General features: G+C 42.7%; 1 protein-coding gene across 5 annotated transcripts in view; it reads right to left on the bottom strand.

Moving 5' to 3' along the window:
* The window catches only part of UBIAD1 (UbiA prenyltransferase domain containing 1), a 105,223-nt gene that overhangs the window by 19,946 nt on the left and 59,089 nt on the right, over positions 1-26,188 (bottom strand). Inside the window, exons 5-6 of one of the 5 annotated variants that reach the window (XM_041124608.1) lie at positions 19,110-19,148; positions 4,770-7,013 (exon numbers count right to left, since the gene is read on the bottom strand). The exons of 3 other annotated variants lie outside the window; for them this stretch is intronic. In XM_041124608.1, the coding sequence (XP_040980542.1) occupies positions 6,981-7,013; positions 19,110-19,148 (72 nt within the window). In that variant the 3' untranslated portion in view covers positions 4,770-6,980. Of the gene's footprint in view, positions 1-4,769; positions 7,014-13,264; positions 13,327-19,109; positions 19,149-26,188 lie in introns of those variants that run through there. One more of the 5 variants, XM_041124610.1, reaches the window with a different exon arrangement.

Here is a 26,188-nt window from a genome sequence, read left to right as displayed (position 1 = left end):
AGACTGTATTGCACATGGTAATGAAACACAATTACCTATTCTTCTCCACCTCAGATGAGAACAAAGAAACCTGGAAGTCCTTGGAAAGTGAGGGAGAGGGAATTAAAACCAGATTCAAAGTAAAAGGAGAAAAAGACCTTTGAAAGAAGTGGAGGCACTGGGAGCTTATTTTGCTTGTGAGATCTCTATTAAAATCAGACATTATTTCAGAGGCTTCCAGCCCTAGCAGATAATTAATGAAATTAAGGTGAGCATTTGCTGCTAAATATTTGCTCACACTACAGGGGAAAGAAACAATGCCAAAACCACCTGGAATTTTATGGGCAAATAAAGCAAGAAAGAGAGGTGTCTCAATTACTCAGACTACAGAGGGGAAAGTACCTCTCTTTACAACAGAGAGGTTTCAGTAATGGTAAAAATTCATAGATTTTCAAAGCAGCCCACTGCCAGTGCCCAGCTTTGCAGTGCTTAAAATACTGGGACCATCTCTAAAGCACTCTGGGGCTCTGGCTGATGTAATCAGGAAATAGCCAAAAGGCTGACATTTTCAAAGCTGCAAGTAGATTTGGATGCTGCAGCTGGGAAGGTGATTATGGGAACCTTAAACAACCTCTCTACAAATTTCGCAGGAGTAACAGGGCTAGATGAAGCCATTATGACAATGGTTGTTAGGTAGGACTTCCTCAGTCTCTCACTCGTGATGTGACATGGAGTGTGCTGCACATGTAGCTCCCTTACTCTGCTGAGCTCCCTGAGCAATTTACTTCTCTGATTAATCTGATTCACTTCAACTTGTACAAAAGATGCCTCATAGATTTTCCAGCTCTGGCAGTTTCTAAAACCAAAATTAATATAAGTCAGTCCAAACTGAGGAGACAGGCAGCCTGGGTTAGAGTCTTTAGCTTGTGTTGGGCAGAAGGCCAGAGTGGGTGATCAGAATGTTGCTTCCAGCTTTAATGTTCATGACTATGTGCTTCATTGTGGTATTGGGGGTCCGTAATCACTGAGGCAAAGCTGTGCAGAGGCATAAATGTATGCCAGCTTTAGCCACTAAGGTGGACATGCAAAAAACTAGCGACATCAACCACTAGTACCTTTGGACACTAATCCACAGGATGCTTACAAGTAGACTTAGCCTTTAAAAAGGACTTGGATCCATACTAAGCAAGCTATAGGAGGGATGAGTTTAGCCATTTTTATAATACTCTTAAGCACGGAGTTAATTTAGGGACAGTCAGGCCAGCCTTAGGTGCTTTGACACTTTAGTCAAACTGGGAAATGCCTGCCCTTCAGCTCTGAGCTGTTTGCACAGTGAACAACTATTAAACTTTTTACTGCCCTAGGCAGCCACTTGCCTGACAGAGATTGCCCCAGGGCCCAGTGCAGCTGCAAGCTGGAAATGCCATCTGCAGGAATCGCATGTGCAATTGAACTAACTAAGCTGCAGACAAGGATGATCAGCTCCCACCCTGCAGGCCACACACCATCATCAATGGGGATCTGGGAGGAACATCCCTCAGACTACCCTTCCTCATGCCATGGGATTTATGACACAGTTAGTTAGGTACAGTACATCTTTTCTGATGCACCTATCACTAGTCTGTGAGAGATTAGAAGACAAAATAGACTTCCAGTCTAGTCTTCCATGGCAATTCCCAGGTATGTGGGGATGAATGACATACAGTAATAGCAGGTCATCACATCTGCACTGACAGTGCTAAAAAATGGGGTCAGCAGAGAATCCAGAGGTTTTCCAGGGGTCTTGGACTCAGCAAGCAATTGCAGGTTAGTGTGTGATAGACTGAGAGGCCACATTGAGGAGACAGTTAATAAAAGCAGGACTAGAAGAATCAATGTGTTCTGACACACCAGTGACAGATTGGAGAGAGGGACAGATTTAATATCCTAGTGTTATCCTTTCCCAGCCTAAGGGCCCTGAAATTGATTGAATAAATTAAAGCATTGCTGTGGATGACACTAGAGTTAAGGTCGTATCAGCACTTCCATCTTGACTCCCTATATCCTTTCCTCTGAGGTTTTCTTTTTCACGTCTTGGCGCAGAAAGCTTACTCCTGTGCTACAATTTGGCCAAGAAGATCTCAGCTCCAGTGCAATTTTACTATTATAATTTTCAAGAAGAAGGAAAAAAGCAAGAAAAGGAGGGAATTACAGAAGGAGGACTAGACAGATAGTTCTATCTGGTGTGCTTTTAAAATCAAAGGATAAACAGGTCATGTCAGACTACTCCTAAAACTACCATGTGCTCATTCTGTGTCATGGTCAATCTCTCTTTGCAAATAGTGAGCAGAAAAATAGACTTTGAAAAGAAAAACGTACAGAGAACTCACAAAAAAATAAAGCTGTAGGCCAAATTAATCTCTGCGTAGCTTCACTTGCATGCAGAATTATTCATTCTTTTGTTACTAAAAGCAGCTAAGGTAATTGCAGACGAACACTCTTCCACTTTTATTCTTTATTATCTCTTGGCAAGTCTCTCTCAGAGTTATCAATAGGATTTTATGTCACAACAAATCCAACTGCTTAAATAGAGTCAGGTGCTATTGCGGAATTGGACCCTTCATTGAGTTGGTCTGATCGTCAGTATTCCCAGGGCACCTCTCCTCTCACCCACGTATAGAAGAAGTGGGTCTTGGAAAATGCTCAATATTTTCTTTAAAGCACTAGGCACGTTCATCCGAGGGAAAAATCTAACCTCTGCACCTCAGAAATGGTGCCACGTCTCTTACAAAATGAGATTTAAAACTGCGCTGTATCATTTTCATTTTTATATGCTGTGTCATTGCCCAAACTTCTGTACCAGCCACCATTGGGTCACTAGCATCTCAAATATTACCAAAATGCTACCCAGACATCTGTTTACACACAGCTGGCTAACAAATAAGGGGTCAGTAGACCACGTTCTGAAAGCTGTGTGTTACACATAATAAAGATTGTGTAGAGGAAATGGGCTCTGCTGTGCAGTTCTTTGCATTAGTGCTTAACATCACACTCTCTAGGAGAATGTCAGCTCCAATGGCAACAACAAAAACTTGCTTTCTGTCATTTTTTAATTTCATTAAACTCACTGTGCACAAAGCTCCAATGCTAAAAAGTGCGAGCACTTAGCACATTGCTCATTTTCGCAATTACCCATCTGACCCCAGCTCCCTGCTTATCTTTTTAGCAGTGTCTACAGGGCCTCAGGGAGCAGTTTCAACCATCTCCCTTTGTGAAGAAGCAGGTGCTCAACAGCTTCACACAGCATAACATTTCACCAGACAACACAACAGGGAAATTCACCACCTTTCTCTGACTGGCAAGTGCCAAAAACCAGAATAGTTCCTGATAGCTGCATCCCACGATGCTTCAGGATAAATTTGCACATGAGAATGTAGTACGTGACTGCTGTTGTCTTTAATGGGAGTCACATGGCTAAAGCCCCAAAGAGCTACTTGGAAAATTTTGAGGCTTGGTGTTTAAAAATGAGAAAAATATACACGAAACAGTTTGGGTCAGCATTCAACTGAGATACAAGGCAAAACAAGCTAGGACATTCAAAGCAGGCACATTAATGTGCACCCCACTTCTACGCCAGCCAAACAACATGGGTTAAAGTTAAAGTATCTGAGTCACCCCTGTATTAATCTGCATTTATTTCATCAATTTATGGGGGTAAACACACCAGTGATTCAGGCTCTCAGTGTCAGCCTCCATGGGGACTTCAATGACTCTGTCAGCTTGTATCTCAGTCCACAGGCTGTTTGCCCATGAATTTAAATATAGATTGAACGTCAATGCCTCTTTCCACAAATCAAGGCTTCTCATTTAAAACATTGCACTTGCATGTTAAATAGAGACTAATTAGACACTCAAAGGGAGGACAAATCTAATTTGACTAGAAGGATATGGAGAAAATTAATGCAGTGCTGTGGCAGTATGGAAAAAAGCCATTCACGCCGGTTAAAGTGGAAGCAGAACAGGACCTGTGAATTCTGTTCCTGCTCCTGATACTCGCTTCCTTGCGTGAGTTCTTTACACCCTCCTGGTTCCACTGCTCCTTGGGTCATCATTTACATCAATATACAAATAGCCACTCTGGTGCTCCAGCATCCTACACGCATCACGCGTTTGTGCAGGGGGACACAGACTTCACATCCGCTGTGTCTCTATTTGTTATTTTTTAAATCATCAGCCAGGGTGGTAGGAGTGAGCTTACTAGCCCTGCTTCCTGAGCAATGTAAATGATGGATTCAATCTACTATAACACAGCTATCACCCCCAGAAAAATCACACACCTTTTTGTGAATAATGGGAGCCTTCTGATGGGTTTCTCTAAATGAACTGGGGCACAGCTGGCTAAGCAATCTTTGGAGGTTACTCTTTAAACATCAACAGCTTATAGCATCCTCAGGCAGTGGAAGTTCATGAATCTCTCTCTGGAAGTTAATGCACTCATTAGTTTTAGGCCGAGGGAGCAGATGGCATCAGACTAGCCTTTCCTCGGACACAGGTGGTAGAGTCTGCACCACCCTTCATTAAAGGCTTTGAGACTGTTAAAAAAAACAGTAATTAAGCTAAAGATACATGTCAAAAGATTTCTTTCCTTCCATGAGGTCTGGGTTTCCCACCACATACAATATTACTACAAAGTAGCCATCAAAGCATAGAAGCTGAGAGAAATAGGGGGGGTTGGCAGGAGGAAAAACAAAATTCAGCTTTCTGGCTATGATTTTTATTAGAACCACGCAAAATGTAAATAATGACATCTCAAAATAGGAAAGCTCACATACTTCGGGGTACAGCCTCAGGTTTTAAATTCATCCCAGTCTGAGCCAGAGGCTTGCCAAGACTTGCAAAATTTTGGAGTAAGCTTGGGTCCTGTGCAACATCGTCCAAGACCCAATTCCAAGAAGGTGGCAAATTTAAACCTGGCTTCAGTTCTGATCAGACCTCTGGGAATTCATGATTTCCCTTCAGAAGGCTGGAAACAAGCCATTTTACAACTGCTATTGCTAAGTCAGGTGGAATTGGTGATTTCGGCTAATTATCTGTGTGACTATTTCTGTTTGCACTCAAAACAAAAATCAGGAGATATGCAGTGAAGTGCAGCTGGAGGAGAATTGAAGGAGAATCACCTCTGTACACATGCCCTGATCCTGATACACTCCAGCCATGAACTAGTCTAACCACACTAACTCCTCCTTTAATGCAGCACAACAGAAAACAGCCTCTAACCTGCACCTGATTTGGCTCTGATACAAGCCTTCATCTGAAGCCTGCTAACGACAACAAATCTTGACTGTTGATTGAGAAAATCCTCTGACACTATCTGGTTTTCAGGGCAGAACTTGGTTGAGTTCATACATCCCCTATGACGACCCTGGGAGCATGAGCTTTTATCAATAGCAGCCTGTCTCCTCAATAACAGTTATCATCCTATTGCTGGGTGATATTTATTGGGGATGCCTGTCGACGTAGGGACACACAAGGAATTCTTTCTCCCTGCTCCAGCTCACTGTTCTCTCACCCAGCATGCAGCTGTTATCTCAGAGACCTGAGACATCCAGAGAGTAATTGAACAGGCTCGTTTTTGACTGAGAATCAAGTCAGTGGTGTTTAGCCAAACTGCCTTCACAGCCAGCCCAGTCTCTTGATGCTTCTGGAGTTACACCAGCAGAAAAATCTAACTTTTTTACTGGTGTTTCTGTAACAGATTGCGCTGTTGTATTGCAAACAATAAAGTGTGTTTCAGAATGCAAAAAAGCATCTAAAATGGCCGGCTAGCTCTTCGCATCCTGGGAACTTAGCTGCAGCTGCACAAACCGATTTGAAAATATGTGATCTGGTTTTTTTCTTATAAAAAGTCCATAAAGAGGTTACGTTGGAGAAATAGTTTGAAGAATAGTTAAGCGCAGGCTTGAAACATCAGACACTTGCTACTCTCACCACCTCAGCTACTTATTCCAGAGAGGGGAAGGCTAAGACTACAGAGTCCGGATGCTGCCTTGGGTCAGGCCCTCAAAACACTGCTGTTTCTCCACCTGTACAACAGGCAATGGCATCTAAGTTTTGCAAAGTTATTCTTTGGCTAAACTAACTGAATGCTGAGATCTCTGTATAATTGTAAGTACAAAGAAATCTCAGCAGCCATTTAAAATCAGGCTTTAGGATTTAAAAACTCACCAGATTTTAGTAGCAGTATAAATGTTACCACCATAGCCAAGGCCCTTTCCATACTCTGTGCCCAAACCTTGTACCTCTAATAATCAAGGTAATGTTTAGTCTTCAAGCTGTAATATTTCTTGCCTTTTAGGATTCATCCCTGACAATAATTAAGTCTCATAAGGATGAAACTTAAATGAGCAGTAGCCTTTGGGGACGGTATTAGAGTGCTAACTGTGTTTGTGGTTTAAATATTAATGTCAAAGTGTAATTACCATCCGCTAAGTTTCAGGCTAGTATTTGAAAACACATTTAGCTAAGCAGGAAGAATGAGCTGTACCAATTGGAAGCTTCTATGCGGAAAGGATTAAAACTTAGAGCCGGAACAATTTCTCAACCAGCAAAAAGCACAAGGAGACAGGCTTGGTGGGTGTTCTTCATGCAGTCCCAGCGTGTGGTGACTTCCCACTGCTGGCTGACTCCAGGCAGAACTCCCAACTTCTTCACACAGCATGGCAAAACAGAAGCCTCAACAGCAGCAATGCTACAATATCTCATCTCGGTTGGGGTCATGGATGTTGTGTGTCTACCTTACAATTGCAATGCAAGCTACAGCTGGGTCCCAGAGAAAAAAGCCTCATCAAATTGAATGCCACTGTCCTTTTTTCCTTGCAGCCTCTTTGCTTATTCCCTGGAGTCTGGGCAAGGATCCTCTTGAGTTCCCAAGATCCCTCTGGGTCTAAGTGAGGAAGCACATAAGTATTAGTTCACTTATCACATCTGGACTCCCTGTGTAGTCTTGTGCACTGCTGGAATTCTCAGGGAACATTCAACATCTGGCAGACTTGAGCCTGTGGAAGAAAAGTGTACAGAGCATAGAGACAGAAAAAGTAGAAAGGAGGGGGATTGTCCAAGCAAATTAGGTTTTGAATGGGGGATTCCGTGCATTCTAGCACTCGCTAGGGAAAGGCTGTGTTGCAGCAGAGCCACAAATTGTGAGCCAGACACAGTAACACTCTACTCTCCCTCTAGGTCTTGAGCATGAAACAGGGAGAGGCTGTAAGTCATTTCACTTCATCTCTGTTCGTTTCAGACAAATAGAGCAGAAAAGTCAAGCCAGAGAAAGTGGAAAGAGGGCATGAAATGGAGCTGACTTTGTAATGGCTCGGTTAGCCTGGCCACTGGTTACAAGCATTAATAACATATAAGCTATTCCCACTACTCCCAAACCCTTGTGTGATGTTAAAAGTGTGGACAGGAGGAGAAAGCAAGAAAGTAGAGAGCTAATGCAAACAAATCTTGCAGACTGTTGCCCAGAATTAATTCCTTTTTCCTGCACACTGCTACCCTCCAGGAGGTCCCTCCAGGGCTGGGGTTTGCACAAAAAGATCTCCCCTCTCCAAGGAAAATGGAGTGTCCCTGTTCAGGACCTCCTTCCATCAGAAATTATCCTTGTGCCCTGGGTAGGATCAGGTAATCCCTACACCTTCTCAGACCTTTGCACAACAGATGAGGGGTTAAAGATAATTCCTCCAATGCTGCCCTATGCCTCTGGGGACAGCAGAGTGGCCATGCAGGCCTGGTGGGCTACAGATAAATCTTTCATTCAGCATCTGTTGTAAATCCCAAGGACTGTAATGGGATTTGGCAATTTAATCCAGCCAAGGTTTAGATGATCAAAAGAATTTCTTCAAGTCAGCAGCACTTATGATGAAAGCTAGCCAAAATCTCAAAATACAGTCCCTCAGCAGGATGAAGCCATTATTCTTTCTTTTTGAGTTTATGTGTCTTTATTTTTATCATCTCTCTGAGAAGAGGGGGAGGAAAGAAGGAAAGGTAAAGTTTAAGAGCATGGATAAATTCTGCCTTGCTCAGCTTCTGCCCTGAGACACAGCTATCTCCAACCTATCAGTGACACATTAGCCTTCAGAGAGATTGATCGATAGCTGGACTGCTGGGAAAGACTCATTGCCAGTGCCCTAATGACCAGAGAAACCTGCCAGAGGAACTGCAAAATTAACTCTGGTTCTAAATAATTAAGGGTTAGGTGAATATTTTCTGCCATTAACTATTTCAGCTGGCACCCCGGCTGCAGATTCCTCCCTGCCTTTGACAGAGGCATTGTACCTTCAGCTGCTTTGGCATGTGACACTGCACACCCTGTTCAGGCAATCTGGTCTCCTGGGTTCTGTTTCTGGCTCTCTTCTGGCAACATGCAGGATCTCACACAAACCTGGTGCACGTTTTAGGGGGAAACAGAGTCATCCAAAACGGATAGCCTCGTTTGGAAAATGGAGCCTTCCTCTCTCCCTGCCTCTGTTTCCCCTCCTGTAAAATGGCTTCCTGCTCTTTGGAGGGTGCAAGGGATCTTTGCTGTTGTTTGGTAAAGGGCCATGGAGCAGGAATGATAAACAACAGAGTAGATTTCCTGTCTGTCCCCTGTCCCTGGCTCTTTCGCAACCCCTGAGCTGTGCCCTTATTGTTCTCTTTCACCATGGGTCAGATCTAGCATGGTACTAAGCATTTCCTGCCTCCATCCTAACCCTGTCGGTAACTGTGGAGCGAGAATAATAAAAAAGTGATATAAATACTCACGAAAAGCCACCTCTGCCGCAGTCACTGGGAGCTGAGGGCAGTTTATGATTAAAGGGAACTCACTACAATACAGGATTAGGTCCTGTTTGCTTTTCTGTCTCTAGTTCTTTCTGCCATTCTTTTTTCAACTTAGCCAGTCTCCCTCCCCCTTTCCAGGTTTCTTCCACAATGTCCCTTCTGTTCAAACTCTGTACTCTCCCCAGCTAGGAGGACAGTCCCAGACAAAGCATCACATTGCCAAGCAACGTGTACATTATCTGTCTGCCCTGCTCTAACTTTACACTGGATCAGGTATTGCTTGTCCTCCCATAGGCAGTATGTAAGCTGACATAAAAGTGTAAACGGGCTTAAAGTCCGAGCTACTTGCACGGGCTAATCCAACAGAAATGCAGCCATGCATAACAGAGTGCAATAATCAACTTTGCCCTGCCAGAAGAACTGGGATTGTATTGATCTTGTACAATGATCGTGGAATCACAGCTGCAGATAGCATCTGGAGATGCTTCCAGAGAAGGCAGGGGCTAAATATGGAATGGCAGGTCAGGTATAAACCTTGAATCCTTCCTGCTACAGAACATCTTTCCAGGACAGAGCCAAGACCTAGTTAAGGAGCTACCCACCGTGAACTGACTGCAGGTGTGCAGAAAAGTTTGCTGATACTTCTAGAGGGCTAAATTCACACACAAAACAAAGAAACATACAGGAAGAACAAACTGCGTGAGCTTATAATAATAAACCAAGAATTAAGTATGGCCCTGCTCCCTTCCTAGCTATGACAGAACTAAACAATCACCAGGCCCTCCCTTGCTGTTACTTCTCTGGCAGGGAAAAAGACACAACAGCATCAACAAATCACCGATGTCCTGATAATCTGCTCCAGAAATTGCTGGGGATAGGACGTGTCTCACTGCCTTGCCTGTGTGACAATGAACAATGCATATCCAAGGCTGCTTGCTCTTGCCTGTCAGCCAACACACTGAGTGGAACAGGCATGTTTTGGCAGGGAGATTTTTTTAATCCTTGCGCAGAACAGAATGGTTTAATAAAGCAGAGGTGTAGATAATGTCTTCTGAATTAGTGGTTAGCATTACAGTTCAACCTCTCCTCAAGTCCATGGAGGAGAAAGGAGAAAAGAGAAGAAGAAAAATTAATGGATTCTCCAAACTGCTAGGTTACACTAACGTGAGGCCACATAAGAGTGCCATCCCCAGGTTATGTGAGCATCCCGCGGTCTTGCATGCATTTGTGCCTATAGAATCCTTCCAACTCCACTCAGAGAAGACCAACTCCAATGAGACCAGTGGAGCTAGACCCAAATCATGCTTCTGATAAGACGTAAAAGGCTTTTCAATTTCAGTGGAAACCACTAACAGCATCTAACAGAGATCAGAATTTAGAACAACTCTCTCTGATACTGGAAAACAGGAAAAAAAGCAGCACATCATTGAAACAAAATCTTCCATAATAAGCAGAGCTCATTTGTGTGTCAGTGCAGGTGACAATCCATCAGGCTGTCATCTGTCTTGACAGCTGTCACCTCTCCGAGACTGACACATTCAGAGAGTACAGTGTTTCCTGTGCTGTCCTCTCTTGTACTGCTCTCCCATGCCTATGTCCTAGTCATCACATTCAAAGCCTTTTGCCAGTTCTTATGTGCATTTGATATTCACATCTATCTATCTAGGTCTTTTGACTTCACCCTACAACATGCCTTTTGCTGCCAGTATTCACCTGAGATTGATTTGCTAGACAGTTTTTTTAATGCAACAGTCATTGAGGTGGGAGTTCTGGGACAGGGCCTTTTCTGATGTGATTTGGAAGAACTCCAGATGCCCACATGCATCACCTAATGCCCCACCCCTGTCACTTCAATTTTCCACTGCAACTCTCCTCTCTTCTTCTTCCTGCCTCTTCCATACAAGTTATAACCCTCTCTCCACACTTCTACTTGTTTATTCCTTTTAATTTCTTTCAAATACAAATGTCTGATTACTACTGTCCCCAGCAGGCAATGGGGATACCAGGCCGGGCATAAAAGGTGTTGCCTCCAACACTCGTGGAGTTACTGCTACATATACTAGAGCTGACCATAAAATCAAGAATCCCAATCAGGAAAGTGGCCACCATCTCTGAAGGGAAGGACAGAGTGTTTACCACTGGGCCAACAAATGAAATCCCCAAACCCTGTACTAAAGAAAAACAAGGGCATCCTTAAGCCTGCAGAAAGGGAAGCAGACAGTTTTAGTCATTAAAGAAGGCCCTTAACATAAATCAGACAGATTTTGCTTTCTTTGATACTGGTACAAATCCATGATAAACACCATGACTTCACTGGGATTACTTCACATTCATGCTGATGCAAATATTATTAAAATTTGGTTTCTTACCATTAGCATGAGCACCCTGCAGCAGAACATACAGTGTGCACCTGCTGCTGCTGTAGTTCCTAATTACAGATAAGTTTATTGACCAAAGATCAGTACAGCATTTTATCAATTCCTTTTCCTTATTCTCTCTGTCCCTCTCTCCAGGTCTCATTTATAGCCAAGGGAAGGGGAAAGAAACAGCATCAGCAATTTCTGTCTACAATGATATACAAACTCTTCTTCCGAAGCTTCCTTGTGAACCAAACCCTGGCTAACTGGCTGCCTTCCTCCCTTTTTCCATGAGAGTGATAAACATCTTCCTGACTATTGCATCAGACAGAGATATAAACTCTTTGCTGAAACTGATGAGCTGGTGTAACATTTTGGGGCTCCCAGAGCACTGTGGCTTGTGACTGTGACAGACACTCACTGGCCTTCAGTGTGGGCTCTGGAGGGAGCCCAGAATTATCTCTGCACTGGAGCATGTTCCAGCTTCCTCCTGAAACAAATGTATGTGCTGCATACTGCAGACAATTACTGTATAAATCACTGAGAGAAAAATCCAGAGTGCCAAGCCTTTTACTCCAAGAACACAGCCTCTGCAGCTTAATCTAAAGCAAAATTTCATGAGCTAACTGCCATGGTAATTCCTTTACCTTGCCTAATTTGCTAGGGACAGATGGATAGACGTAGATATAGACCCATACATATTGCTTTTCAGGTTTCTGCATATGACTCCTGAGCATCCCTATTGCTTTAGCAGATGTATCATAGGGAAGACCAAGATTTCCCTTAATTATCAGTTTCATATTATCACCCTTTTCTCCTGTGTTAGATCATTTGACACTCCTTCCCACTCTGTGGGATTCCCTGATCTAATCTACTAAGAACAAACAGCTACAGCTACAATGTTAATTGGTATTTATGCTGCAAACACTGTGTAACTACATGGTCATTTGCAAGTTCCCTTAGATCAGTCATTAATGATATTTAACATTGTCAAGTTATTACATCCATAATTGCTACACAATTCGGAGCGTTCAGGTCCCCTGACAAAAAAGCAACCCAGAAAATTTAAACAGTCCTGCCTATGCCTTGACATTATTCCAATTGGATGTGATTGTTGTGGAATTCTGCATTCCCTTATCCCGTAAAAATTAGTACCAGCAACTGATTTATCCTGTTACCTTCACCTGCAATGTAACCGGAGTCTGCTTGCAGTGTGAGTACCTGAGCCAGATTCAAACAAGCACATAGAAGCAACAGAAGCATAAATTTCAGTATGGGCTGCACACGCTTTCCAGGTGTCCTGGGTGTGTATGGCTCACCTATGTTTACATCCATCCCATCGCATCTTTCTGTAACTGCATTCCCATTGCATACTGTCTGCTACTGTTATCTAGAAAAGCTAAATGAAAGATGCAAATGCTAGGTTCACTGTGATATAATATCAATCCAAGACTTCAGATTAGACAAACCCTTTATCCTGCCCAAAGTCCTTTGGATGAATAGCACTTTCATCAACACGCTTCTCATTAGTTTAGTTCTGTTTGGACTTTTACAGAATTGGAGACTAGACTTTACAAATTGTTGCAATGTTAGAAAGAAGAACAGATAGTTTTCATGCCTACCCCCTGCCATAGACAGACGTATACTACTTCTTCAGCTCCATGCCTACAATATTCTTGGCTACCAGGATGTTTTTCACAGGATTATCTAATTACCTCCCTAATTGTGTCTTGGGAACCTCTTCTAAAGATGTGTCTTCAAGCTGCAGCAGTTGGGGATGGCAGTATTGCATCTTCCCTGCCAACTCCCCCCTGCCTGCTCTCTCTATATTTGTCTCACCTGTAAGAATAAATGAGTATCTCCTATGCATTTAGTCACTTTGTGCCTGTGACTGCTACCATCACCATAGTGATAATGAGAATACTAGATCCCCAGAGATACGGGGAAGGCGAAACTTTGTTAGAACAAGGCAGAACCTGTTTTCTTTTGTTGCTTCTGACTCTGCTGCATTTCTGTATTAGGAAAATGTATTTGGAGAGTCATTTCTCCATTTATCAGGCCTGCAGTGAATTTATATGGCCCCACCAGAGACTTGCGTGCCATCGTCAGTAACCAAGAGACACAACTTAATACCTCAGAGAGCTCAGTGCAGTGCATGGAACCATTCTGCTGGCCATGGCTGCCGGCCATGATTCTGAAAGAATAATAATAATGAAAAAAATGTGCTTGCTACAGGACTGCAGACCTAAGAAAATAAAAATGCTATTGATCCCAGCTCATCCTGTTCTCATTATGATCTGCTCTGCTAGTGGCATCAGGAGTTTTGATGAAATCCATCATTACTAGCAGGGTAAATACGTCTTTAGATGGCATAAATCAGCAGCACTTGCTATGCCAATTTATGCCAAGTGTGAATATAGACCACGCTGGTATTTGTTATGTGCAGAGAAATAGTATATGGGGTCAATACAGAAAGCTCCAGTATGGCTGAGGCTTGCAGAGCATTTGTTTAACTAATCAGCTACACCATGCAATCAGTGTCTATTTTTCCTCTCATAAATAGGCATGCATGAGGGAAAAAAATGATTGTTAAATACGCATACAGCGGGTTTTAACAAACTGCAGATTTGAGAAGAAAAACACAAGTACAAATAAAGCTTCCCAGCTGCTTATGATTTTTTTCTTCCGGTTGAATAAATAATCACCTTTGGCTAATTGAGTAAATATAAAACTCCTCAGAAATGGCAACTCAACAAAGCACCAAAGAAGCCCAGCACTTTCAGGAGGAATTCCCCAAGTAACAGGATATGCAGGAGGCAATGAATTAAATATTTCTCTCAGTTCCTCTAGATGTGAGGGGCAACTAAAGATCTGAAATAATGAAGTGAAGAAAGAAATATTTAATTAATAAACCGAAAGAAGAGACAAGAGCATGGCAGAGGGAATGATTTCCAGATGCTTCACCCTGGAGTCCTAAATAAAAGATAAACAAACTGCAAGACATTACCCAATCATCTCCACAGTAGTTCAAGTTTTAAAGCAGGTCTGCATGCTACAGATTTACTAAAGTGCACTGAATAAAATACCAGAAATACCTTGGAGGGGGGATTACCACAAGAGAGGGAAGGAAAAGGCAATATGACATGTTTTTTCACACACAGGGAAATAAAAACACATAAAGACATTGCATGGTTTGAAGCCACAGAACTGAGCTGGTGGTAATGTTGGCAGCTGGTGCATTCACCATTAAACCACAGTGCCTTCTATTTCCACCTCTATTTCTTGTTTTTCTTAGGAACTTAGCTTTAAACCATTGCCAGACTGGGAGTTGAGCTTATGAATCAAAGAAAGGATATGGCAGTATAATCTTTTCAACCCATCTTCTTGTAAGGTGGTTTCTATTCGTTTAACATCCCTCCATGGTCTTTATTAGCAAACAAAATGTGAAGTACTTCACATGCTCTGTGTGAATTCTTATGAAGGAGGAGAACAGCAGCATAAGATAGATGTGTCAGCTGGGAGGCCTAGGAGATTGGCTATAAGAATTTTAAGGAGCTAATTTCAAGAAAACAGTAATCAAGGGAAGCTGAAAGGGTGGCAGAACGTCATAAAAAGAAGCAAGCTGCTTCTCTCAGCAGAAGGAACTGGGGTGATATGATTCTCTGAGGGTCCCAGATTGGCTGCACCAATTCTATAAACTTTAGGTATTACAGCAAGCCAGCTACTAGGAAGTTGCATTTTTAGAGATTATGATTGGCTCCAGATTAAGTACCCACATAAATCCTGTCAGCTGGAAAATGGTTTGTTTGTTTTAAAAGAAAATTATGTAACCGAGAAAATCCAATCTTTTCCTTTCTCCAGTTTTTTTCAGTTACAACATTTTAACAATGAAGCTGAGTTTTACAATGAGTGTAACAGACAGGCCAAAATGAGTAAATTCTGCTAACATTAAAGCTGTAAAGCGATCAAACTATCCCCAAAGACCCGCTTCTCCATTACAGCAAATTCCAGCGAGCCTTCTGTACCTCCATCATTCCAGGATAGCGGAGCACTAGATAACACCTGGCATTCACATGAGCTCTCAGAAGATTTGTGATCACAGCAAAGTTCATTTGTGTTATAGCTCCAGTGTACTCATTAATCTGACTCCTGTCCAGGCACAAAGTCCCATTGTTTCTGTATTGTGGTGTTATTAGCTCAAACTGATTAACAGAGAAAATGAGCACAGCTTGTCTTAAATAAAGGTAAGGAAGTTGAACAATATCATTAAGTTCTCTTGGCCTCCCTAAAAAAAGGAAGGAAAATGTGAGGTTTTGGTCAAGAAGAATGAGGTCCTAAGCATGTTCTGGCTTCAAGCCATAGCTAAAGTTAAAACAGACAGGTACAGTGAGTTAGGGAATGAAGTAAATCATGGAGCCCAACTGATGGTGCAGTGTAACTCACATTGCACTTTCAAATCCACTGGCACAAACACTTGGAAATAATGAGGTTGCATTTCGATACAAAGGAAGAAGGTATAGTCTTCTGGACTATTTTGAGATGCTATCAGCTCTAAAAGTCCTACAGTAGTCTAGTCTGCATAGGACAGCATGTAGCATTTCAGCCAGACATTGCTGCACAGAGTCCAAGAGCTTGTGGTTAGCTTAAAGTGTGCCTTGCAGAGAGACTGCTAAGGTGAAAGCCTGATTCTATTGAATCGGGTGCCAAAATATTCAGTAATTTCAGTGGAAAACTTCTGCTTGAGTCTTGATTTACTGACTCGAAGTAAAAGAATTTACCCTAGTTCTCAACTCTGCTAACTCAGGGCTATATTCTGCATATTGAGATCAGTAAGGACAGCTCACCAGGGTGAGCACTGGGCAGATCAAAGCTTCAGGTTTCCTCATATTCTTGACAAAAAGACCCCACTGAAAAAGATATTCCTCACTGTGCTCTGTTGAAGATGCAGAAAGGGGGAACAAAGTTCGTCCCATTCATTTTCTTGCCTGTATGCAAAAATTGGTAGTTCTCTCATCAGACATCTGTGTGTGTTGTTAAACAAGCCCAAAAAGCTCCCCTTAGGTGCCAGCAAAATGCTGAAGGGCCATTGTGCTCACATCTGCACTGCTCCGGAATTGTGAAGGTGCCCTTAGAAGGAGCAACTTAATGTCAGTTAACATAGAATTGAAATCACAGGAAACCATCACTTTCACCACCGTATTTTCTATGCATCCTCCCCACTCTCCTCCTGTTCACCCACCAATCTCTGTATCTCTCTCTGCTTTTCTGTCCTTTTTGGTGCATAAAAGCTTTGCTCAGATGACAAAAACCTATGTTCTTCTTCCAGTCTCTGGAATGAAAGTCAATATAAAACAGCTCCTTATCTCCAGCTTTAGTTTTTTATACCTTCAAGAGTCTTTATTTTATTCCAGTAGCAAATTTTAACTGACAATTACAGCCACTGATGTGTACGCAAGGTGCTTAAAACCTGAGTTACCACTGCATTAATCCAGGCAGAGACTGGAAGCTAGACAAAGGCTGCCAAAGAAGGCACCTGTCAATGCATTCAAAGGAGAAGGCTGGGGAGACCATGCACATAAGTACTAGCCATTCACTGCAAAACACGTGACCTTTTTCTTCCTGTTCCCCCCTTTCCAGAACTCCAGATTTAACAGCCACAGCTTAGAAAAACCACATACAGGATGTAAAGCATGAAAGTACAGCTGCAGAAGTTAAACGTGTCACAATTATGACGTGAAACCGTGCTGCCTTTACAAAGAGAAAAGGCTTTACAGACAAACAGCAAGTCTTCTCTGTTAAACTAAAACCCGACCTGATTTCCTGACAGTCTATCTGAAAATAGATGGTGATGAAGGCAAAAGGAGGCTTCTCCTTTAAGGCAGGCAAAATTCTGCTGTTTGGAAATGTAGAAGATGAAGGCCTTTATTTTGCCTTGTGACATGGAAATTAATAACAGTAGATGAGGATTGCTGAATGCAAATTCCTCAAGGGGGAAGAATCACTTATCTCCAAGAATATGTTCTGCTCAGCATCCTCTGGCAACAGAGATCTTTGGAGCAAAGCCAGATGAATCAGGGGAAGAGCAATGAAGGGAAAGCCTTTCTCTTTCACGTAATTGTTCTAGTCGGTCAGCAGTGATCACTGCCCTGTGGTTTGCTGCTGGTGGTCTCAGTCCTCTCTCATTCCACAAAGCTACAGAAAGCCACAGAAACAAGCATACATCAATAATTCCAGGGCTGTCCCTTCTAAAAGCACTTCTGGAGTTTTGACTCAAAAGAAACATGACAGAGATCTGCACTGCTCCACCCCTAGCTGAATGATCTCTGCGTTACAACAGGCTGGCACTGGAGCACATAGGTGCAAATACTGACATAGCAGCTCCACTGTTCTCTGAAGAAAATGTTGATTGATGGTAAGGTGAAGGACAGACTGTATCCAGCCCACCCAATTCTGGCACGTCACCCACCATACACACTTTCTTCTCCTGGCCCATCATAAATGTTCAAGGGCCCTGGGACATTTATACCCCCAAAATCTAGACAGGACCCTGTATGATGCTAAGGAGCACTGAACAGTATGTGTCCCCCTCTCTGATGGCAGGGGCTGCAGTGGCACCTGGTCAAAGGCTATTCACACACATATGCACTCTGGCAATCAAACTAAGTCACCAGTTGCTGACTTAACTGAATCAACATTGTGAGGTTGAATTAGCCACATGCTGGCACTGTAATTCTAATTGTTTTCAAATACACATTGTAATAAAAGTCTAATTAGCACACATCTCCAAATGGGAGCTGATGGCACGTAGGATGGTTTTGCATTGGTGACACAAGTAATGAAGGATTACATACATTCACCTGCTACCTCTGGGACACTTTTCTTCACACCATGTTTTGTTGGTTTTGTGGTAGAGGTTTTAAACAAATGCAGGAAAACAAGAAGGAAAAACCAGGCTGACAAACTGCATAAGATATAATATATAGATCAGAACCTTGGGAATGCAATCCAGCAGAGAACATTTAAATAACACATGACTACAGAGCTCTGAATCAAATCTGATCCCCCTGTGCTAACAAGTCTGCAGTCATGGATTTGCTCACCAGTATGGCTGCACATCCACAGTTTGCAGAAACATGCAGCCATTTGCAGATGTGCACACAGGTCTAGCCTGCAGCATGCGTAAAAGCACACACTTGTGTGTGAACCCACACATAGCACCTAGTCCTGCATGCAGTAATCCAATAACACACAGACACCTCCAAACCCTAGCACACACCATCAACCAGAGACACATTTGCTTTAATGCTGCACCAGATGTCATGTCCACACTTCAGGCTCTTCTCAACCCAGCTGTATGAGTCAGTGGTGGGGAGGAGTGTGACTGGCACCATAGAGCATCACTCAAATGGTTGTTGTGGGTTGCAGGGGAAAGGCTGCAATGGGAGAGAGTAAGGCAACACTAGCCTTCTTCCAGCACAGGAAATACTGCCGCATGGACAGCAGAACATCAGCATACTGAGGGATGCCTGGAATTCTGGATATGCTGCTGCTCCTCCTTCCAGTTCTACTGAGTGCAAGACACAGCAAGCCCATGAAATATTGAGCTTCTGTGGTGACCTCTACAATTTGCAGCAGCCACTCCATACATTATTAATGCCACTGTCTGTGCCAAGAACTGACCCTGCTCCCAGCCAGGGTCAAGGTCCATTAATTATGCACTGTGAATTAGTCTGAACTGGGCGAACACAGAAACAGAATAATTTGCCACTGGGCCAGTGATCAGATGCCCTGTAGATGGAGTAACTTGTGGAAACGTGAGCATATAATACTCTCATCACACACAGCATATGAATAAATGGTGAAGCACTTGCCAGCATAGCCATCTCCATTTCACCCTGGAATCTGATTCATTATGGTGAAGGCAAACACAACAGAAGCACAGTGTATGAAAGGAGCGTAGCCCTTTCCCAAACCTACCTGCCATTCCATTGCCACATTTGTCTGAGCCAGCCAGATCTATGTAAACAGAAGGGAGCCAATTAGCAGCTGATGTGAATGGTTCAGTGGAAAGTTATTATTTAAAAGCTAGTTAAGATAATTAGGGGGCAGTTTAATTAAAACATCAACTTAAACACAAAATGAATGCAGTAGCTTTCAAGCCCAGCAGGATGCACAGCTAGCAGATTCCCCTGGGAGGCTGCTAATTAGTGTTTGTAGTGACTGCAAATAATAAATAAAAATAATAATATTCCTGTAAGCCTTAGAAATATTAGGAGCTTGGTTCCTTTCTCTCCAATGCATGCTACCTGCTCAATCCCTACTGCATGCCCAGATAGTTTGAATCAGAGCATCTGCAGGATATTAGAGGATTAGAAAACTGTAGTAACTCAGCCCAAGTTTTTGAAGGTCTTTGTTTCCATTTAATCTAACTGTCTCTGACGACAGAAAGAACACCACTGGAATTCCCAAGAACCACGCCACCTGGCCACATTGCAGGTTTGTGGGGTTTTGCTGCTCATCCGTTCTCATACAAGGACCACTGCCATGAACAGGTTGTTTATGATCAGGAATCAAAAGAAAGCCTTATTTTTTCTTAGTCTGAAGTCAGAAGTGATATAGCTTAGGATAAGTTGTTCCTGGGTACACAGCTGCAGAGTCCTGGTGCTCCACTAAGAGAAATCCAGAAACCTATGCAGAACTCAAGCCCATCTCTGATAGTGTGCACCAGAGTCTCCATACATGGATGCACCAGACTTTTTTCCCTTTTTAAAGTTCTGCCAAGCTCTTGCTGTAACATTGCAAAGGATCTGATTCTGATCTCAATGACACTGGTGTTGATCAGAAGCATCTCTTGCTCTTTCAGTCTGCACACTGCTGCAGGCAACAATACTGAGTGACATTACCAGATAAATGGGGAAAAGGTAAGACAGCAGCAGCATTTGTGGGGGGCATGCAGGTGATTCATCCATTTAAACAGCTAAACCCAGAATTCTCCAACAACTACAGAAGATGCTCAATTTCACACAGAAGATAATTGCCAGGGTTCCCAACGCAAGCAGGGAAGGTCTCTGCAGTAGGAGATGGTGCTCACAGTAGTATGTGCAGGGCTGTGAGGAAGACAAGTGCCAATGTTTTCTCAGCTGAACAGAGCTGAGCTGTGTTATCTAATTCCTGAGCTATAGATTCTGAGTTGCCCAAGGGGAGGGGAATGCATTAATTACTTATGAATCAATTGATCTGCTGCTATTTCAGGAACATCTATCTAATGGCTCTGTAATAGAGATGATTCCCAAACAGCAGCTCCCTCACTTAACACAAGTCATCCCTCACCCCCCCCCCCCAAAAGAAAAGCAGGGCAAGAGCCTGCAGCACAGGGAACTTCCAGGATGTAGGGCAAACTCCTACCAGGTACTGGCCTTGTCTGTTCTTCATCTTGTTCTTGTATCCCACTTTGTATCAGTGCAAAGCAGTTGTGAACTGTCACCACTGGGAGTGAGACTGTGTTGCACCTATCTCACCCTGCTAAAAGTGGTGAAAGCAGGTAAAAAGCAAGAAAGAAATGGGTCCAGGAGCTGCTCCCCTTGGTGGGATATATTCCAGAGCATCATCATCAAAATTACAGGGAAGGAAGGTGATCTCTCCCTCTCTCTTTCTACTCACATACATGGAAAAATACACCCAGTTCTGGTATGGCCAGAAGGAGGGACATAGACCTTCATATGGCAACCAGCATACGTTACAGAAGTCCTCAGCAGTTTACCACTCAGTAGCGTGGCAGACAGCTGCAGGACTGGGGAAAACAAATATGTGTTTTATAACCTTTTTGCAGCTCTGGACTGTTCTAATGTTTTTAGGCAGATCCTGCGCTTGGCCCCTTGCATTTTACATTGGCAATAATATTCTATTTTGAAATGGGTAAGCCAGTTCTTTTCCCATCAGAGTCCCCTGTGGCTTCCTCCTAGTTTCATCTCCCATAAGACTTGCAAGTGCATTAAAGTGTTGAGATTAAAATTTCTAAAAAAAAATTACGTAAACAAGATTCTCGGCATGCAGTAGATGACACTCTGCTCAGTGATGAGCCTGGACCACTATGACAGAGTATGAAATCACTCCTTCAGTTTTGTATAGACCCTCCCAAAAGTCACAGTTCAATCTGGGCAGTTGCTAGATTTCCTACAAATACAGAGCATCTCATAAAGGACAAAAGTATCTATTTTTTCCATTTATCACCCTAGACCAGATCCTCAGCAGCTGTAAGTCTGCACATTAATGGCCCATTGCCAGTTTATATCCACCACAGCCTATGCACAATGGATCTGGTAGATCCTGAATGCTGGGCTCTATTAGATTACGCTAATCTGCATTGGAAGCATACACGGATTTCTTTCTGAGACCTCACCACTGAAAAATTCTGGCCCTGTAAGTGACTCTTTTCACCACTGCACAGTAATGAAAGCCTCCTTCTGTAAAGGGCTTGCCCCTGCTCCATTGAAGCAATGATAAACTCCTATTCAGCTCCTCTGGGTTGAGAAACAGGCCTAAATCAGCATGAGGAATTGCAAAATATCTGAGATGTGCTCTTGGACTACCTTACCTTGCACCTGCACCTGCAAGATGCCAGGATTTGAACCATCAATTAATTAAAAGCTGTGTGAATATGTCCTGGAGATCCGAGTTTGGAAATTTAAGGCAGAAGTTTCCATGTTGCTTGGCACTTCTTCTCTAAAAGATGCTAAAGTATTTCTGTCATTCTATGAATGTGTATCTCTCCTCTGAAAGAAGTTCAGAGGCAGTTTAGTTTTACAGGAGTAGCCTTCTTTTGTAGACACATTTAAGACAACAGGAATACTACTCATCGAAGTCTTTCTGTTACTGTGTGTAACTGAAGCACAATTATCTACCAGCATACCATTCCTATCTTCAGCTTCTCTCCTAAATAATTAAGTTCTTTGTCAGTCATCAATTCTCTCAGTGTAAGCAGGGTCAAAAGGTAACTTGTGCTCAAGTAAGATTTGGGGGGTACATTTATAGGAAAGAATTTGCCCATGATGGTCAAAATCTGCAAGGAATGCTTTCCAGTGGCTTTCTTGCTAATAACAATCTGTCAACAGTTATCAAACTTGTATCTAATCATCTCATCTGTAGTGTCTTTTATTTTCACAAAACATCAAAGTAGAGGATATTAAAGAAAACATCTAGTTTTGCACAGCTCTTTTCAGCAAAAGATACTGAAGCTTTTTATGCAGAAAGAGTGTATCATTATAGCCATTTTATAAACAGGAAAACGAAAGCACAGAGAGATTAAATCACTTGCTTAAGGTATTAGAGCAGATTACTGGCCAAGCCAGAAACAAACTCAAGTGCCTTGAGTGTTGCTCCAATGCCCTGGATGACACCAGGTAAAGATCAGCTCATTCACCACTGAACACAACCATTTCTCAGCTGAAAGTGTGTGTTATGAGCACCACATATCAATGTTACATGGCAAGTTAGGACAACCGTGCCTTAGATGTTGTCTCTAACTTGTGTCATTTAATTCAAAATCCTGTCCCATGGTACACAGCTGGTAACCACCTGAATTCAGATTTGATCAGGACAATAACATTATCTGATTGCTAGCAAAGCCTGTTTCACCAAGTTGCTGGGGTTTCTAGTTTACTCTCATCCATCCATCAGGGCTCCCAGCAACACAACAGCTCCCAGCCAGGAACTGCATTAATCCACCCTTGTGCTCGGTGAGCAGAAGTGTTCAGAAAGCCCAGTTTGGAGAGATAGGCAGGGGAGCAGCTGCAATAAGGGACAGTGGAGCGACAGGGCAAGCAGTTAGCACATATACAGCAGCTGCGGCTTCAGTCTAAGGAACTGCTGCAGCTGCACACCCGCCAGGCACTGAGAGGTAGCAAAGCACTGATTAGAGGGACTGAGGCAGAGGCTGAGAATAGCCATGGTTTGGGGCAAAGACAGAAGCTATGGCACTGGTGGCAAGGAGTGAAAAGAAAGGGCTGGCCTTGATCTCTGTGCTGTCTGAAGTGCCCCTGTAGGGAAGTATCAGGATTAGAGGGTTAATAAAAGCACTGTGCCTTGTGGCCTACAGCTGCTGACTGAACTGATCCAGCTTTGCCCATAGTGACTTGCTGTGCAAGCACAAGCCATGCATGAAACATTGGTTCAACACGGCCCTAGAAGGCAGCATGCCAATTATTGTATCTAGTGACAGCCGTGGCAGCAGCTCTTGTTCAAGAGGAGCAATGGCTGAAGGGGAAGCAAAGGAACTTGTCACTGGGGATCTAAATTAATCCGAATTGCATTTGCATGTCATTTAGGTTTAATAAGATAGTTATTGTTTGTTAATTACATGCCAATTGATTACTGCAGCAACATATTTATTGAAGAGGAATAATTCAGCTGAAGATGCATATCCTACTCAACTAAATTGAGTTAAGCAGATTCAAAGCAATGTAGTGTCATGGAGCATACATCTCCAGTTTGATACATGCACTTTGGAAAAATTTCTACAATCTGGAAGAAAAGTTGCTCTGTTCCATAGCAACCTGTGCCCAGCAGGAAGTTATCACCCATGAAGGACTTGTGTGTAGGATGCTGGAAGCCTATATATGAGCCCGCAGACCCTGAAAGCCACAAAGTTATGCTCTGCGTGGAGTCCTTGTAGTGCCATACAGCAACTTCTGCCAAGAAGAGATGTACACACAAACACAAACATGCAAACAGACAAATAAATGGAAAAAACCAAAGAAACTCACTTCCAAACCTGGAAGTTGAAATCATGAGAGCCATTGTTCCTATCCCACCCATCTTTCCAGTAAAAAGCAAGTCTCACTTCTGCAAAACTCCACAGAGAGCTGAAAAAGAAGGAGGTTTGGCAAAGGTCACCCCTACAAAAGGTGAAGGAAAGGCAGAGTTCGCAGCTTGTACCAGTTCTGGAAAGGAGATGCGGGGTATGTGGGGATGGGGGAAAATTAAATCCCATTTGATGAATATGAGAAACTAAATGATCCTCTTCATGATGGTCTTCGCACACAAGAAGCTGCAAATCAGAGGACTGCTCTAGCCAGGAAATGTCAATTGTATGGAAATGTCATCTTCATTGCAGAGCTCTCCTGGGGCTGCTGGAAACTGCAACTCAACTGCATTAATTTCCATCCCTCTTTCTCTATCTCACTTTCTCTTTTATTTTTCAATCTTTTAACCTTTAGAAAAAAATTAAAAAACAACCATCTTTTCTGCATTCAGTAAAATTTTGTAGCTATAATTGTGCTGAAAGGTTAAAGAGTTTCAATTAGAAAGGTCACTCCAGGATCATTGTGCAGCTAGATTCACATGCTGCCTGCCGTTTAGAAAGTTAAAGATAGCACTGAATAGCTTCCTGTGCCAGGGCTGACACCTCCAGCTTTTTCAGTCCCAACAAAAACAAACTTTCAGTCCTTATTTTTGAAATAGTGCAAAGGCTCACAGATCTCAGGAGATTTTCAACAGGGTAAATTGTAACTTGAGTTCAAATTGAACACCAGATCAAGAGGAAGACAAGATGTATACAGCCAAAGGCAATTCCCAAAGGGAGGCCACTACACTCTTGGAGGTGAGTGTCTCTAAACCGAGGAAACTGGCAATCTGGAGCTCATGACACCTCCAAAGCACCCACAGCATGAGACGGAGTTCACTTGTAGGCTTATCTAACCTCACTGTCCAGGCTCCCATCTCCCACTTCCTGCATTCTCCAATTCTTTGCCCCTACCCTAAACTCTAACTTGTTTCATAGGAAAATAGATTAATGTATTCCCCAGTGTTGAAATGAGGGAGGAACAACAAGGTGCACAGGGGGGACAAGCGTATGGCTGGTCAGGAGAGAGGGATTACGTGAATTACAATTGATTTTCCACCGTTAATGAACCATGAAGTGCTTGTGATTGCATCTTGAAGAGATTTATAATTATTCATTGAATCTCAGAAGATAATTAAACTTCATTAAACACAGACATGACAAGCTTGCATAGTAAAGAATAAACCCCAGAGCAGGTTCCTGATAGAAGAGGGAGATACGGTGTTGGGAGATGATAAGGAAAACCAGGAGAAATAAAAGAGGGGTTCTTCACTAAAGTCAGGTTTTGTCCAAACAAGAAATTGCTGCCCTCAATGTGTTTTTTCACCTCTTTTTCCTTTGTTTTTAAGAGTTCTTTCATTTTCTTTCACACATCATAATCACACCACTGCCTTTGCCTGACATTGAGTGCCTTATATAATACACTTACCTATTCTGCAGCAGTTGCTGTGCAAAAATGTTCTAGTGTTTTAGAGCCAGTGGGGACTGGTCTTTTTGCATGTTTTCCAAAGCGGCTGTGATGTACAAATAGTTCAGCATTTGAGAGATCAAGGGAGTGTTTACCTCTTTCAAATAGTCCGGCCTTAGTTTGTGACCATGTGAAAATTTAGCCCATATAGTCCATATTCTAGAGATTTATTAGGATATAATGGGACACATACTACAGGCTATATGGTATGTTCAATACTTGTGTAAATTATGCCCTAGTTGGATTCAAAGCATTTGAAACCAGATAAGCAGAATCTAAGAATATTCCAGAAAAGAAACTTATCCATTAAAGAAGGAATCCACTGGAGAAAGAAAAAGCTAACAATAATGTGTACTGCTGAGGATCAAAGGAATCTTGTTCTGCTGGTAGTGGTAACCATTAATCCAGAATAGCATGTGTTCAAAATTTTATTACTGTGTTCTTTGGAGCTGTCAGTTAATTACAGTGCCCCAACTCAGGTAAACGTCTGCATCTACAAATGCAGTCAAAGCAACCACTTATTGGAGTACTCTGTCTTCTGGTCGTATGAGGTATGCTGTTGGTAAGCCAAAAACCCCTGCTGTCTTGGCTTGAGGTGATCTCACTGCCTTTTGCATTTATACTGAATTTCCTGAGATACATAGAATGAAGGACAGATCCACCTTATGTTTTCCCCAGCCCCCTTTAAAACATAAATTGTCTGATCTACCAAGGGACATCCAGCATCAAGCACAGCCAAACACAAGACTG

This window comes from Aquila chrysaetos, chromosome 6 (genome assembly GCF_900496995.4).
Source record: "Aquila chrysaetos chrysaetos chromosome 6, bAquChr1.4, whole genome shotgun sequence".
NCBI lineage: Eukaryota > Metazoa > Chordata > Aves > Accipitriformes > Accipitridae > Aquila > Aquila chrysaetos.
This window is presented reverse-complemented; position numbering and strand designations above follow the sequence as displayed.